The 17,770-nt window shown below is 38.4% G+C and overlaps 2 protein-coding genes across 3 annotated transcripts; one reads left to right on the top strand and one right to left on the bottom strand.

Annotated features, from left to right (window-relative positions):
- The first annotated feature begins 220 nt into the window (after nucleotides 1-220).
- Nucleotides 221-3,287, top strand: LOC131329698 (WPP domain-interacting protein 2-like). 2 transcript variants are annotated; one of them, XM_058363017.1, is made up of 3 exons: nucleotides 295-533; nucleotides 707-1,956; nucleotides 2,403-3,287. In XM_058363017.1, the coding sequence occupies exons 2-3, from the start codon at nucleotides 900-902 to the stop codon at nucleotides 3,080-3,082; spliced, it is 1,737 nt and encodes a 578-aa protein (XP_058219000.1). In that variant the 5' UTR covers nucleotides 295-533; nucleotides 707-899; the 3' UTR covers nucleotides 3,083-3,287. The 2 variants fall into 2 exon arrangements, with proteins under 2 accessions (XP_058218999.1, XP_058219000.1); XM_058363016.1 differs by having other exon boundaries at nucleotides 221-1,956.
- A 7,017-nt stretch (nucleotides 3,288-10,304) lies between these two features.
- On the bottom strand, nucleotides 10,305-12,397 carry LOC131329703 (zinc finger protein ZAT4-like). The gene has a single exon (XM_058363029.1). It carries the CDS (start codon nucleotides 12,046-12,048, stop codon nucleotides 10,489-10,491), a length of 1,560 nt encoding a protein of 519 aa, XP_058219012.1. The 5' UTR covers nucleotides 12,049-12,397; the 3' UTR covers nucleotides 10,305-10,488.
- Between the last annotated feature and the right edge of the window lie 5,373 nt (nucleotides 12,398-17,770).

Below are 17,770 nucleotides of genomic sequence, written 5' to 3'. Positions count from 1 at the left end.
GCTCAGCTCATTAAGATTCGTTTACTAAAGAAGCCGAGTTCTACTCGGTTCGTTTGAGAACTTGGCTCGTTCGAAAAAACTCGACTTGTTAAGGGTGGTTGCCCTCGATTAAAAAGGCTCGTTTAGCAAAAAATTAGCTTGACTTGTTAAGAACTCGAGTTTGAATTTTTAACTCGTTCTCGTGCTCAACAAAGCTCGGCTTTTTTACGGCCATACCGAGGAGTGCCATGTCGAAAGAGACCTGAATTTCGGTGATCTTTTATTTTCAGTGGGTGGGTGCGGAGAGAAAAGAGAATGATTGTGTACCAACCGACTTTGTCAGATGTCAATTGTGTTCCGCTTTACACTGTACAATCAGTACGGCTTTTCATGTGGCGAATCTGATCCTCCCACGTTCGATCCAATACCCAACTAAAATTATCCATTTGCTTAATGATATGATATCAACTCCAGATCCAACCCGAGTTCAGTGCTTCGATTCAGAGCTCACTTCTCTACTACCCCCCAATTAAGCTTCATCTATGGCGGAAAAGGTACACTAACTATGATACTAGTAATTTCAATTCTACGCTTGTTTGTCTTTAATTATACTTACAATTCGCGTTCTTGGGTGGGTTTCCTTCTCCACTCTGAAATTTTCTTCAATTCGAAAATTCCAATACAACTTGGGGGCAATCAAAATCACATTTTTCTGGGAATCGCCCAGACAGAGTAATTGGTTTTCTCAGAATTTTTCTAGAATTGCGCTCCATGAGCTGGAATGATGGTTGTTTGTTCTCGATCTTGATCTGAACTTGGGGCCAATCAAAATCACATTTTTTTAATGCCCGAGTAGTGGGTTTTGTATTTGGGGGCAATCAAGATCACATTTTTTGAAGGCCCGAAATTTTGGTTTTGTAATGGATTTGGAAAGTGAGTGTTTGGGGCTTGAATCTGGGGAAGATAATGAAGTGATGATAACTTCAGAAAGATTGTTGAATTTCGATGGAAGTAAGATTGCAAGTAATGGGTATTGTGGTAGTGAACACAAGTATGATCGCTCTTCGACCACTACGAAATCAGAGGACATTGAGGTTAAGCCTTCTGAAGGGTCATCACCACCGGCTGCAACTAAAGGGTACGGGCTGAAGAAATGGAGGCGAATTAGGAGGGAATTTAGCAAAGATGGGAGTGGCAATTTAGATCCTAGTAAGATATTGAAGCGGGGTTTGTCTGCATCCATGGCAAATTCGGTTAGACCTCAGGAGTTATCTATTGAGACGAGGCGAAAAAGTGATAGCTCTCTATCATCTGCAAAGGCAGTGGTGAAAATTTTGGGTGTTGGCTCTAGCTTGGAATCTAAGTGGCCGGGGGGACCTAATTTTGCAGCTTGGACAGATTCTGAGAACAGCGAGGATAGGATTAGCAAATCTTCCACTGCTGCTAGTGTTCCAAAGTCTAGGTATGAGATACCTTTGTTGGTGGGTAATGTGCGCAATAAGAACAGGATGAATGGTTTTAGTGGGAAGAGTGCGGTTGATTCGGTTCAAAGTGGTGAAAAAGGAAAGAACTGGACTGAGGCCAGTAAGAAGCTGAGAGGAGAACGGGTCAAAATCGAGAAGGAAAACTCTCATTCCAGCGTGGAACCTGACTTGCGAAGCTCCAACTTTGTCTTTGTGCAGGGCACCGGTTCTGTGACCAGTAATGGAAGACAAAGTGGGATGTCAACGAATAGCAACGGAGAAAATAGTGATGAGGATCGGGGTGGTGAACAATGCTACGATGCGGAACTTCAAACTGGTTACAACAGCAAAGAAATTGTGGGAGAATTAGAAGATCTTGCTCAAGAAGATTTAGTTCATGGTTCTTGGGAGGTTGATGGAGAAAACATAGAGAATTTTAGTTCGTCGAAGGATATAGATCCCCTAGTCGAGTCTATCGTCACCCTGCAGTCTGCACAGGAGGCACTTGAAAGAGGTTGGCAAACCTTCCTTCCCAACCAGCTTTAATATATGCTGTTTTTTAATGTCTTGTATGCAGCCATCTGATTAATACCACTAATATATTCTTTGAAAGTAAATGTTCTCTCCCAACTAATGGGTTTCTTTTCCTAACATTTCTTTGAAAGGTATTAGAGTAAATCAGTTGCGAGTATCAGATAAGTTTGTCATTTTCATTCTGTGTAAATATGCGAGCATGGAGAGTGTATAGATTGTCCTGCTATATACCTGATTACTAAATATACTTTGTTGAATCCTAGGTGAATATGCTTCATCTGTGATCATGACTGTATCCTCTAGAATTGGATAGCTGTAGGTTCTTGTTATGTGTTATTCTGTTAGTGAAACAGTGAACGGATTGTAGTGCTTTAATTTTTTATTTTTCTTTGTTCTTTAATAAGAGGCATCTGTGTCCTGCTGCAGAAGTTCAGAAATTAAGGAGGATAGGAGAAATTGCAATTTTCGACAGTTTGAACCATGGGAGTAATTTACCTTCAGAATTTGCTTCCCTCGATCAAAAAATCTACAAGACAAGTTCTTCTGACATGTTGCACCCTGGGGAGATTACACAAAATTCATCTCATTTCCTGGGGAAACAGGTCAAAAGCTTAAAGCAGAATGTTGGTCACTTGGAAAGCAAGATTGAAGAGGCAAATGCTTTGCTCAAAGTGAAGGACGCCAAGGTTATTGAACTTGAATGTGCTGTAAAGAGTAATGAGTCCCCAAAGGAAGAAAAGAGGAGCACCATAGAGTCGCGGAAAGAATATATAGAGATGGAGGCAGAGCTGGAGGATCTCTTCAAGCAAAAAATTGAAGCTGAGGTCGAGTATCTGGCTATTTCAAGAACAATCCCGAAGGTGAGAGTTGCCGCAGCGGATCACATTGCAATGCTACCACCTCAGATATTTAATGAGCTTGGGGATGCCGAAAGCAAGTCTGAAAGGCTAAAGAGAGAAGCTGAGACTGATCAAGTTTTGAAGCTGCAAAAGAGGGTATGCAAGGTTACTTCTTTCTTTTTCGTACAGTTTATGTTGTTGTTTATAGTATTTTTATTGTTTTTGTTGCAGCTGTCACCCCATTATGTAGGGGTTGTACCCACCTAATGTTTTAGAACAGGTAGCCCTTTCTGTGTATTATTCCATCTCTCTAAGTTAGTGTTTGAGTGTTACGTTTTGTTCTCTATTAGAAGATGATAGAGAGACTTGATTCGAGCACGTTCCTAGTAGTTTACTCTTTGGATCTTGGAGAAAGAACTGCAGAAGAATGTTTTAGTCGAATGTTTGAAAGTTCGAACGGTGGTTTTCTTTTGGTTCTGTTGTCGATAGATTGATGTAACCTCGCACAGTTGTTTTGGTATCCACACCTCCTTCCACCAACAGTTGTCACCTCTTCCCCCTCATCCACTGCCACCGCACCAACAATCGCCATCCCTGTTGAAGGGGGATCTGCTCTGGTGGTGGTTGTTTGTATGGACGGCGACAGGAGTGTTAAGCGGAGCAAAATTGTTTGGCTATCCGAATCAGCTGAACCATTTCATTTTGCTCGGCACTCATCCGAACAATCTGAAGATATGCGCAATGAACTATTCTAAAGATATTTGGAACTATAGGATAGGATTGCACGGAATGGTAAAGAGCAAGTTGAATACGAGTCGGGTTTTGGTTCTCTGGTACCTCTGAAATGGAGGACATGTTCATTAACCAATACTGAGACAAACTAGTGTTTGAGGGAGGATAACCAAATTTTATGTGCTGGGTTTCGTTATGGTGGTGGTTACTGGTTATGGGGAGGGGACGGAAGAGGTGGGATTGAAGAAAATTTGTTCTGTTATCGGTGTCCGAACCATCATTCAACATTTGAACAGACCAAGAATATTCGGAACTCAAGATCCGAGCAATCTGAAGATGTTCACAACATCCAAACGGAATGGTGAACAAAGCCGGTAATGACGGCTACCTATATATGGACACAAACTTAGATCTACCAAGAAATATGAAATATAATTTTTGTCAACCCTATATAACAAGTGGTTCGGCTCCCTAGTAAATACAAATCTTGCATTCACCGCGGGTGGTAATATCATAATTGTAAACATATTTGCTTGGTAAATTAAGGTCAAGATTCTAGTCGGTACGAATTGAATATTTATTTTACAAATTTGGGCGCTAACATAAAATCATGCCGTCATTTTGCATCCATTTTTCTAAACGTCATTCGAATTGTGAATAAAAATATTGCAAATTTATGTGTCTTGTATAAAATGAATCAAAATCCTTTCATGTAACTAACACTTATGTGGTTCCTTTATATGATGCAAAATGGGAACGATTAAAGGGCAATTTGACGATCAGAATATATAGTTCATTTTGCAGGTCTTGTCCATGCAAAAAATCAAGTTTATTGGACTTCGGTATCCAACTGAATCATACTTGTTACAAGAGAGATAGCGACAATCAACCATTTATTTCTCTCCAAACATATATGGTTAATTATATTCAACACTTCAACCAAGTTTTTACCAATCTCCGATCCACTTGCTATTTTGGATGGATCTCAAACACACTGAGCCTGTTTTGCATCACATGAGGAACACATGAGGGATCATCACATGAGAGAATCTCGATTCATAGGATAACAACTTCTTAATTTATTTTAGAATGAAATAAGATGTAGATCGGATTGGAATAGATAAAATCTTCACAGTTACATTTTGCAAATACATTTTATAAAATATTTCTAGACCCTGAGATTTCTATCGAGCAATGAACATTCCTTTTATCGGACATGGCCAGGAGCTGCAAATTCGAGTCGATACAACATTTAGTTTGTTTGGTAAATACATTAATGCAACCTAGCAACAAAAATAATGGCATTCATGCCTTTCATTAACCATAAACGACCTTGTGCATAGTATAAATATAAGGTACGATATATAATGGCATGTCTGGTGATGTTAAATCACAATCGTCTATTGAGATTTCAGAGTGCAGGAAAATAAAAGCAGAGTGGGCCTACTTTTGACAGAATCGGAAAGAGAAATAGTTGAGGTGCTCGTGAGCTGGCCCGAACATCTATTATCGTTGGGAAAAAAAAATTAATGAAGTGGGGAATAGCACTGTTTGGAAGTAAAGCAAATGGCGCGAGAAAAGTAGAAATATTGTATGTAAAGTCAATAATGATCATTTTATGTCGTAAAAGTGTTGCTTTCATTTGGTCACAACAATTCGTCAAGAAAACAGTTGAGCTTTCTTTTTTCACATCACCACTGTGTATTATAGTATGTCTCTCTCTCTCTCTCTCTCTCTCTGCCTTTTTTTCTTTCCAACAACTCAAGAGTAAGGCTTCTCATATCGAGAAGTTAATTTGGGTGTGTTTATACAACTATAGGGCCATGGGAACCTCTCTAGTCATTGCTTAGATGTGTTTTTTTCTCATGCATAGTACTCTCATGTTCAAAAAATCATTAAACCCATGTGTGAGCCCGTACACGTTGTGGCGCCCGTCATCTTCTAAGGTCTGCTAGCCTCTTTGTGGCACCCGTCGTCTTATGGGGTCTGATAGCCTATTTGAGGCGCCCGTCCTCTTATGGGTCTACTAGCCTCTTCAGCCTATGACATGAGGCTGACTTCCCCACCTCGAGAAGTTTGGATATATACGTGTGCGCATACGAATTTACAAGGACCATATTAAAAAATTTCTCTTCACCTATTGTCGAAATGTAATTTTTTTATGCGTTCACCTTATGTTATACTCCTTCCGTTCCAATTTGTGATTCCCTTTTGGCAATCCAACTATTTTAGAAAACATCGTTATCGCATTGACAAGTTTTCTAGTTTCCAATTTTGCCCTTAAGTGGTTTCCAATTCTTTAATATGTTTTAAATTGCCTCTGCAATTTCGGCTAGTCACATTTCCCAAGGAGAAAGTCAAATTCGTTTCTATACTATTGGCGCCAATTATGCCTTTTTAAAATTGTCATTTCACATCATTATTTAATGAATATTTAAGTTTGGATAAGAAAGGGAAAAATGGAAAAGTTATAGCTTTTTGGGTGTTAACTTTTCAAATGAGATACTCATTTTAGAACGTCCAAAAAATAAAAGATGGACCCTCAAATTGTAACGGAGGAAGCACAAAACATGAAATATTAGGCTTGAAGCCTTCCGGAGGAGACTGAGGGACTCTGTAGTGCATGGTCTGCAACATAGGGTCTCCGGTTTGGGCTGGAGGCCGTGACGGCTTCAGAGCGTTTTTCCTTTTTGACTCGGTCATGACTCACGAGTAAAGACCTGAACAGAGGGACTACGTTTGAACCGGCCCAGGAAACCTCAAGACAAAACCAATACATTCTCATTTTGATCCAACAAAAGATTACTTTAAGAAGACTTTAAGTTAACAGTGGAGGCGCGTTCAATTACTTCTAGACCAGAGACCAATGGTTGCTTTAACTTGTAATTCTTTCCGTCCATATAATAACAAGCGCTTGGAACTTCCACTCTTTGTTGTTAATGGAGAAGAATTTGGTTTTCTTTTGTTGAAAAAATTTTAAAATGGCACCTGAACTTTTACTCTAATGTCACCGAAACACTTGAACTTCACTTTATTTCAATTAAACACCGGGACTTTCAAAGTTCCCAAATTGAGGCACCTGCCGTTAGCCTCCATCCATTTTCCTCACAAATCGGCTGATATGGCTCATTTCTGGCGTTAAAGGGCCCTACTAGATATGTTAGAAAGTGAACTCAACGCACACAATCACAACCCATGCCAACCCTACTTCACTTTTGGGTTGTGATTGTATGCATTGAGTTCACTTTCTAACATATCTAGTGGAGCCCTTTAACGCCAGAAATGAGCAACATCAGCCAATTTGGAAAGGAAGTGGATGGAGGCTAACGACAGGTGCTTCAATTTGGAGATTTTGAAAGTCCAGGTGTTTAATTGAAATAAAGTGAAGTTTCAGGTGTTTCAGTGACATTGGAGTGAAAGTTCATGTGCCATTTTGAAATTTTCTCTTTTTCTGCAGTCTCAATTTGAACTGCAGAAGATAGTACTGCGAGCATGACGATCGTTCGAAAGTATTATTTTTATGGCTCATATTTGTTTAAAGTCTCGAGTGGTAAGATTTTTTTAACAAATCTAAACTATTGATCACCGAAATGAATGGTCAAGATATAACGGCATTCAAGCCGGGTTTAGGCTACATGGAAGCCCGGTCCTATGAAGGAAATCAGCTTGAATAAGCTAATAGTGGTATTAAAATCCTATTTTGATGCTTTTACCTTTTGCTTTTTCCAAATTACTGTGTATTATATTCTATGTTCGTACAACGAACTCTCTTACCTACTAATCTTCTTGTTATGAGCATTCAAACCGTCTTGTTATGAGCATTTGTAGGTCCTTCTCAGGTCCTTTACGAAAATGGGAGACTTCTATTTTGTAGAGCTCGTCAAAAATTTTTAACACAACAAAATTTATATCAATCGGAAAATCATCGATTTGATTTCGACACACATTTGTCTCGAGATAAAATGAGTTCAGATCTACTTCAATATGTTTAAGTTTTAGGACAAATGTCTAACGAAATTTTACAGAAACATGATTGATGTGCTGGATGAGCTATACAACCTCTACCCACTTAAAATCTACCCACAAAAACCCAAAATGTAATTTATAATGTTTTAGGTGATTTTAAAAACATTGTATTATAGAACAAATCGAGATCTATCAAACAAGATCCATATTGGATATAAAATTCATTACCAATTTAAAGATATAACTAGTTTTTTTATCCGGTTAGAATAGAACTGAGACAAGTAAATTGGGACGGAGGGAGTATTATTTTTATGGCTCATATTTGTTTAAAGTCTCTGAGTGGTAAGATTTTTTTAACAAATCTGAACTATTGATCACCGAAATGAATGGTCAAGATATAACGGCATTCAAGCCGGGTTTAGGCTACGTGGAAGCCCGGTCCTATGAAGGAAATCAGCTTGAATAAGCTAATAGTGGTATTAAAATCCTATTTTGATGCTTTTACCTTTTGCTTTTTCCAAATTACTGTGTATTATATTCTATGTTCGTACAACGAACTCTCTTACCTACTAATCTTCTTGTTATGAGCATTCAAACCGTCTTGTTATGAGCATTTGTGGGTCCTTTTCAGGTCCTTTACGAAGATCGGAGACTTCTATTTTGTAGAGCTCGTCGAAATTTTTTAACACAACAAAATTTATATCAATCGGAAAACCATCGATTTGATTTCGACACACATTTGTCTCGAGATAAAATGAGTTCAGATCTACTCCAATATGTTTAAGTTTTAGGACAAATGTCTAACGAAATTTTACAGAAACATGATTGATGTGCTGGATGAGCTATACAACGTCTACCCACTTAAAATCTACCCACAAAAACCCAAAACAAATTAAACAGTAAGGCCTTGTTCTTCTTAATTTTTTGGGCTTCTTTCTTGTTGGCCTTATTTATTTATTTTTCACATTTGTTAGTTGAGTAAACTATCGTTAACCCCCTCTAACTAAGCCTCGCGTGCACTTTGCCCCCTCTAACTTCTTTTTTTGGCACTCAACCCCCTCTAACTAACTGAAATTCAAACGGTCATAACTTCAAACGGTAATAACTTCTTCGTCCGAAATCGAAAACATGCAAATTATATATCAATTTCGAGGTCTTGAAGTCAGCTTTCTAATGACACCAAAATCACATCACGATTCAAAGCACACAGAAAGTTATGATCATAAGAGTAAGGGCTGGTAAACAGAAAGACCGTTTTGATCATAACTTTCTGTGTGCTTTGAATCGTGATATGATTTTGGCGTCATTAGAAAGCTGACTTCAAGACCTCAAAATCGATATACAATTTGCATGTTTTTGATTTCAGACGAAAAAGTTATGACCGTTTGAAATTATGACCGTTTGAATTTCAGTTAGTTAGAGGGGGTTGAGTGTCAAAACAAAAAGTTAGAGGGGGCAAAGTGCACGTGAAGCTTAGTTAGAGGGGGTTAACTGTAGTTTACCCTTGTTAGTTTTATGCTAAATTTTTTTAGTTTATTGATTCATCTCAAAGAGAGAAATCGAAAAAATAAAAAAATTTACATTTATCCAAATATTTTTTAAAATATCTAAGATAAAATTCAAAAAAGCCATTTTTTTTACTTTTAAAAGTAAAATATTTGGATAAAAATTTGACACAAAATCAATAAATGTAAATATTTTTAAATAAATAAAAAATTCTAAAAAAAACTAAGGAGAACAACGCCTAAATCACGGGATAAGATCTAAATTCCTACCATCTTTTGGTCTACCCACCAAACCTTTTCAATTGACCCCACATTTTGGCCTCTGTGGAATATGCACTAGTTCTAAGTCTTCACAAGGACAAGTAGCTTTGGAGGGAGCTTCATGTTTGGCTTTTAGCCTTTTGAGTAATAAAGTATGGGAGAAAAATAGAATCAAGACAAGAGATGATACTTGCAAAGAAAGTTAAGAGGGGTGAGGTCTTGCTGATGGAAGGCTTCTTGACTTTTGACCCATTCTCTTTCTCCTTCTTATATTACCCACTTGTTGGCAATATCTTTCTTGACCTCCACTCCCAGTTTTGGTGCTGTTTTCTTCGGTCTGTGTTTGGACCACAGATACGGTTTATGTATAATCTCAATCGTTCAATAGTATTTTTCATGGTTAGATTTGTTGAAAAGCTTTTGTTGGAAAGAGTCTTTTTAAGATTCAGACCTTTAATTGCTAAGATGAACGCTCGAGATGGGACTGCAGAGGCTTTTCGATCCTTGTCTAATTACTCTCACAACTTAAAAATATGGATCACCAACCAAACTAAATGTACAGGCATAGACTACCAAAGCGCAGAGCTTTTCAATAGTCAGCAATCTATCTGACATCCAAAAATCCACATTCAAGCTGAAATGCATGCCACAAACAGCAAGAAAGAAACCAGATAAAAAAAAACAGCAAAATAGATAGCTGAGTGAGAAGTAAATTGAACGAAGAAATTCAAATAAAATCCCAAAAGGCCAAATTGTATATGCATCTTCTTTACATCATCAAATCCTACCCAAGAAACAATCAAAATCCTTTTTGGATATTTTCTTCACAGCAAACTCTTGTTGGACTATCATATGCTTTCCATGAAGACAAATAAACACAAAAGTAACAAGACCCTAATGACCCTATAATTAGTGAAAAAAGGAACGAACCGAGTTGATTCGTCAAGACTGTGTTTGGATTAAGAATATACGAAGCGATTAATTCACAAAGGCGATGAAAACAATAGAAAAAACAAAGAAATTTAAAGTCACTTGTAATCCAAACAGTAGTCCTAGTTTCCACCACTGTCATCAGTGAGCAGAACATAACTTAATCAGCTGAGATACCAACAAGCAAAAATTTGAGGTACTCACCTCTCACTAATAACAAAAGTTCAACTCCTAGCAATAGAAGCTGCAAAATGACTTGAAACTCAGCTGACTTGATCACTAACCAACTGAAGCATGAGAAGAATTAGATGCATAATAGTCATACCCATCTTCTTCATCCTCCATAGCAGGGAGCTCATTCAGATCAATCTCCAGAATTTTTCTATGACCCGTCTGGCTCGCCTCTCCAGGCGAACCGGCTTGGTTCGGCACACCAGCCTGATCAGCTGATCCGGTCCAGTGGCACCTCTTGTGACCCCCTAGAGCCTGACCTGTAGAAAAAATCTTGTTACAAATCTTGCATTGGTGATTGCTCTCTCCCACCAGTACCGGCTTCGAGCTGCCGGCACCTTCGTCTTCCTTTTTCGCCTCGGCTCGGATCATTGGGTTTGCTTCCAACTCACCAGTACCCTCACCAGCTGCAATTGAAGACTCATCCATGTTTTGACTAATAATCCTGACTTTGTTGTGGCTTGACCTATGCCCACCCAATGCTTGGTGCGTTGGGAAACACTTGCTACATGTGCTGCATTTGTACTTATCTGGTGGCGCCGCCGCCGCCACTATCTCCACCGTCCGATTAACCTGATCATCAACCGGAATCAGATTGCTCTCTCTCACAGATTCCACATCCCTCAACTTCAGCTTCTTCCTCTTCTTCTTAGTATTAGTGCTCTCACAGTATTTGTAACTCACAATCAGCTGCTCTTCACAAGGAATAGTACTATCACTGCCACCTGATTTTCCCCCATCCGATTCGTCAACTGATTTTTCCATGTATTCTTTTTCCAGCACAGGAGCTTTTCCTTTGCCTAATTTCTCCATTTTTTTCACCTCATGAGTGGGCCCTCTTTCATCCATCCTCAGTTTCTTCACAGGGTGACAACAATCCCTCTCCTGAATCCTCCGCTTCTTCGATTCAATTTCGATCAAAGAATTGCTTTTTTCAGCCTTAAAATCATACCCATCAACCCTGTTCTTATGTGTCAATCCGGACTCCAATGAATCACCACGAGCTAGCCTCATCAAATCTTCCACAGCATCAAATAAATTCTCCTCCTCCGTTACAAGCCCTTTTCGGCCTCGCTTGGCCTTCACACACCAACTCGGTAACGACTCGGTCAAATCAGTCACCGAGTCTTCATCAGCCATATGTTGGAATTGTTCAGACTCGGGATCGGAAACCGAGGACGATATCGGGCTGTTTTTCGCCTGTGGAGGCGGCTGAATTCCCCTCCATTCCCTCTCCGGGTGGCACCTCATGTGCCCGAACAACGATTTCATCGACGGGAAATCTTTCCCACAAATGGAGCAAATGGTTTTACCACCACCAACACCGCTCGAGCGGCCATTATTAGTACTGCTAGAATTGGTTTTGAGCTCTTTGTCGGCTTGGACGTGAACTCTCATGTGACCCCCCAATGCTTTACCGGAGCCGAACCCTTTGTTGCACACGTTGCATACCCGAGGCTCGTCGTTTCTCTGGGGCCCAATCCGATGATCCTCAGCATTGGCTTGGGCCCCATCTTGCTCGAACTTGACCGGATTTACCTTCAGCTTTATCCACAGCTTTCCCTCCCCCGATGACCTGGGTACCGGAGTTTTCTTATCTCTATCCATTGGAGAAGAAACAAAACCCAGCTCTATATCTTCTAAATCGAGATGATCTTGATCAGTCGTCTGTATCGATGGAATGAAGAAGAGGGGGGTTCCTTAGCTCAAAAGAAACTGAACACAGCTCGAAAAATCAGCTAGTCAATTAGCCCTAATGAGATGAAACTGTGTGTTTAGCCCTATGTAACTGCAGTATATGTATATGTATGTGTATAAAAACAGATTAGTTATGGAATCAAGAAAGAAAAAAAAAAAGGGAAAGAGGAGAAGAGCAAAGGAAGCTCAAGGGTAAGGAAGAGTCATTCTTCTTGTTAACTGCTATGTGGAAATTGACTGTCACGTTCTTCCACCCTTTGCCTCTTATATTCTCTCTTTCTTCCACAAGCATACGTCTACGACCCAAGATTTTCTTTCTATTGGGAAAAAGATGGGAAAAGGAAAAGATTTTGCCTGCTCTTTATTTATAGCCCAATTAATCAATTTGACCTTGTTGAATAGTTCTTTGCTTGCCTAAAAATCACTGGCGGTAATTGAGTATCAAGATTTGCATCTATATATTTTCCTAAAATAATTATTTGGGTTTTTTGGGTTTTGGTTGGTTATAATATTATCTATTAGTAAGAAACCTTATGGTGTGAAAACTCTTTTTAAGTTTTAAATTAGTTTCTATCCCTATCATAACTAAGTTTTATTCTCTACTTCTTATCTACTTATTCTTTACTATTTTTTTTTTATACAGATGAACAATCCTACAAGTAGGTCACTAAATGGATCTAACTACACAAGCCAAATCTCCGAAGAGCTAGCCCGGCCACACCAGTATGTCACGGCCTCCCACTTATTTTAGGGTACTCATCCTGTGAGAAATCGAACCTCATACTTTGAAAAGTACTCTCAAAATTTGGGCATCTGCCGAACCACTTGGGTAACTCCCGGGTGTGATCTACTTCTTTATCTTGTTTGTTTGCCTCCATTCTATTTTATCATCAAAAAAATTCTAGTCCATCGGCCAATCAGGTGTTGCTAATCGAACGGTCATGATTTGCTCAAACACGTACGTATTCGAGGAGAAAATATGCGGTGGGTCTCTGAAGTTTGAAGTGATATATTTGAATCCTATTCACTTAATGGTAGGTCTCACATATTTACATTGCTTTTAATTATCTCATGGAACTATTGCCACGGAATAATTTATCGCATTTAAACGGTGCATTAATGTTCCTTTAACATGCCAAAAATTAATTGCCTAGTAAAATTCGTAATTAACTCCCACCTCTTCCACATCCACGCGTTTTTCAACTTTGTTTCTCTGTTCAATTCTAGTTTTGGACTTGAATTTACGAACCGAATGAGTAGACAACGAAGTGAGTACGTGACAGATATGTATATCCTACAAACATTAATATGCAAATTGTAATATTCAATACCTGTAAATGGTTACAAATGTCACAAAATTACACTCTATATGATATATATTGCATTTATTTTTACAATTTGATTCATGTATGTGGGATGAGCAGCTGAGATTAATTATTATCGCCATTCGTCCAGGTACCAATACCACGTCACATAAATATATATCTTCCTAAATACAGTACTTGTTGCATGCTATTAAGTAGTATTAAGTCACGTACCAATTGAACCCGGCCTGCAAGATATCTTATTATACGAATACTATAAGAAGAAGAAGAAATAGCATGAAATCGGTTTAACGTCCTAGTAGCAAGTTAAGGTGTGATAATTAAGTGCAGGCGTACAAAGAGGTCATGGCAATGAATGAGTACATAATTATTTCAAGTTTCTACATAATTGGAATATCCGTGTATCATTAATTTTAGAGATTTATTCTATTTTTTTTATTTCTATTGACGAAAGAAACCAAAAAAAAAAAAGATTGACTAAATTTAAAAGAAAAATGTGGTCAAAATGTTTTACTATTCTCTAGACTACGAAAGTTAAAAAATTTAATCCAACTTGCAAAAGGTTCACTAAAGATGGAAAAAGTTTGAAAAAAAATGAAAAATGCTTGTTTAGCAGATCTCAAATTTTGGGCTGAACTGGAAACAATTTCATTTCTAAGGGCAGAGATATAATATTTGAACTTTGAGGTGGAGTGTATAACAAGGGATCTGGGTGCGGTAAAATGAGGGGTAGTTGAGGAACACACGGAATTCTACTAGGGTAGTTATATAAATATTCAGTAGCCGCCACGGCTACCCATTAAAACTCTTTCAAAAGCTTCTCATATAGGAGTAATTCTTTTTTTAAATAATCGGATGTCTGAATCAGCTTTCGCACATCTCGATTAATTCTGGTATTCTGAAGTTAGCAACTAGAGAGGTAGCTCCTAGCCCATCTGGTTGTACCCCTTGGCTTCTAAGAAGGAGGTCTAGGGTACAAGTCTATAGAAAAATGTCGAACCTCTTTGGTTATTGACATATTAATTTCCCGCTAACTTATTTACAAAAATAAAAAATCCCGCTAACTCTCCATTGGTGTATGCAATATTGGGAAAAAAAAATTAACAACTGGGCAAAACCCTTTAGTGGCCCAAACGTTTAAAATGGTTGATGTTCGTGAGATTCAAATATCCAACTTTTTTTTGAGGATGAACCCTTATTTTCTTTTTTATACACATCCGGTCAAACCCTTGGTTACCTTAGCTTGTCATTGAATTTCTTGGAGAACTTTAATTTATGACTCCATTGTGATTGGCTTGTGTGGGGAATACGTAAATGGCATCTATGCCGTTCAAAACAGCGTTCAAAAAATGCTGCTTCTTATTGATTAAAATTGGTAATTAATTTTGGCACTCCACGTTTTGATATTCACACTTCAATACTTGTCTTCTAATGTTCAATCCACACATGGCTAGAACACTAAAAGATAAATATTAAAGTGTTGTTATCAAAAAGTAGAATGCCAAAATCATAGTCCTAAAATTAATTCATAAGTAACTCGTTCTACATTGTGATACATGGAACTACAAGACTTGCATTGAAGATCAATTTTTGTCACTCTTCAATCTGGATGAGTATTAGTCCCCCAAAAGTGGAAATTTTTTCGTGGCTGGCGCTGCAGGATCGAGTAGCAACCAGGTCGGTACTCCTCTCTCGAAACTTGATCTCTGAGGGCCAATCGGTGGTGTGCCCCCGCTATTCTTTTCTCTTAGAAACTCTAGAGTACCTTTTCCTTCAATGTCAATTTTCTTGGCTTGTGTGGTCTTTGATTTTGGATTGGTGGCATGTTAGTTGGGTGTGCCTTGCTTCATTGTGTGACTTGTTTTCTTGGTGGCTTGGGTTCGGTTTCAAAAATTTGGAGAAGTTTTTGTGGGAAACAACTTTCCAAGCTACAATTTGGTCATTATGGTTGGTTAGGAATGATATTGTGTTCAACAACGCTTCTTGGCATGTGGAGGATCTTGGGGAGTTAATTAAAACTAGAGTAGCTACGTGGGTTAAGGTGAAATTCGATATAAAGGTGCATTCGGTGGAGGACTTTAAGGACTATCTTGACGGTATAAGGAAGGTGAAAGTTTGATTGCCTGTGAGAGGAGTGGGTGGTCCAATTATCTGTTGGATGTGTCCTCTCCTCCTTTTCGTCTTCTTTTTTCCTTGTAATCTTGTTTTCCGTTGCTCGTAAGCGCCTGTGCTTTGTGAGCTTCATCTCGATGTACCCAATTTCGAGTTAATAAATTTCTTCGTTTTGCTGAGAAAAAAAAAAACCTTATTCACTTTTGATGAGGTAAGTTGCCGCGCTTTGATGACGAGAACTACTCATTTTGAGCGAATTGTTTTGCTAAGAGCTCGTGTAGAAATGTAGCTAAATCGGATATTGGTACAAGTAATTCAAAATATCGAATTTTGCTTTATCTTGTTATGGACTATAGAATTAGATTTTCTGTTCAAGTAGTTACTAATATTGGATTGAGCTAAATTTTTGTACGGTCTCCTAACAAATTAATTCATAACAAAATAACTGATTTTGATCATCGAAGCAAAACTCTCTCAGCATACCTCACCAAATTTGGGTGAGGTTATGCTCACAAAATGGGAGCTAGTGAGCAAAACTGATCTCATTTGCAGTGGGAAGTCATCTTTGACCACCAATCTGTTATTCCATTTTCCTTCTTTAAATATATAGCACTTTATTCATGAAATTAAATGAGTATTTCCAAGTGCCGAACCTTAATTATAATTTCATGAGAGATGTATAAATGCAGAATCAGGAAGATATCGATGCAAGATTTCCAGACATCCCGTGCACCTCAATTATATACTTCCTTTCCTTAATCCTTATATAAATCGATCCCTACCTTATTTTCTCCTTCTACAATTGTTCCTATTAACCAAAAAATTCTGCCCTGCTTGATCCCTATGTGACCAAATAATTAGACAGAATATAAATGGAAATGTGGGTCATTGCTAACGCTTGAGGTTTGGAAAAGTCCATGAACACACTTTCCGGACACAACTTTGTCTGAAACGTCCGTTAGATGTATGTAGACTAGCATTCATTGAAAGGCTCTGGATGCAGTTACGTTGGGAGCTGTATTTTAAAATTGTGTTTGAATCATTTTTTGGGGTAATGCAGGTATCCCGAAGCAGCTTACGCACACCTCGGACTAATCTCTACAGCCCCTCCCACAACGTTTCAAGCCCTTCATTTCCTGCAAGCAACTTGGAATGAAATTCTGGAACTGAGGTTATTAGTGTATCATTTTTTATTTTGAAAAATTAAATAACCTCTTCTCCCTCAACTCAAACACCAAATCCACCTTAATTTTGGATTCCATACTAGGACTAGGAGTAGTAGTTTTCATCATCCATTTTGATGACTAGCTAATCAGTACATGATCATGGGCTCGATTTGGAAATAACCCACAAAGTTTCACTATATATTCTAAAAGATGAAGAGACAGATGGGCGCTTTGAATACCAGTACCAACGTTCATTAATTTCCAAATTAAGGCAAGAATGACAAAATCATCAAAAGTGTGTGTTAATTGACCCGCGAGGAGTTACTAATCCTAATCGAACGTACACTAATGACTTTCTCATTACTCATTACAAGTTTTTTCATTAGAAAAGGCTAGGATTCGGAAACGCCGCAGTGCACTCCATGTAGTGATAAATGTCACGGGTGCACCGTAAATGTACCTCTCTAGCAGTTTGGGCAAACACATATATTTTTGCACGGAGAGAGAGGAGAGGAGGAGACACGGAGGAGAGAGAGAGGATCATGCGGTTTGGTAACTGCCACGTCAATTTTTATATTTGCCCATGAATTTTTAAACATTTTGAATTCACACATTTGATGGGTATTTTTGGAAATGAAAATACATAACAGGGAGACACCAAACTGGTGCTCTCCCTTTATACATTATTATATATTATATATATTAAAATAGATATCAGAATAGATGATCACGAAATAGCTAGCTAGTTTCACTATATTCATTTGTTTCACAAAAGAATGAATAAAAACTGATCAAACGGGCAGTTAGTAGTTTAGCATATAGGTCATACGCAGGGGCGGACCGAGTAAGGGGCACGTGCCCCCACCCCAACCCCTTTTTTTTTTAAAATTTATAGTTTATTTTTTTTATGCAAAAATGAGTGGGAGAACAAAAAATCCACACAGAAAATTCGACGGGGAGAACTCGCTCGACACTTGATTTACTTTGTCGTTGCCGGTCGCTCATCTCTGTGGTCGTCACCCGTCACCT

The sequence above is a fragment of the Rhododendron vialii genome, chromosome 6a, assembly GCF_030253575.1.
Source record: "Rhododendron vialii isolate Sample 1 chromosome 6a, ASM3025357v1".
Lineage (NCBI taxonomy): Eukaryota > Viridiplantae > Streptophyta > Magnoliopsida > Ericales > Ericaceae > Rhododendron > Rhododendron vialii.
This window is presented reverse-complemented; position numbering and strand designations above follow the sequence as displayed.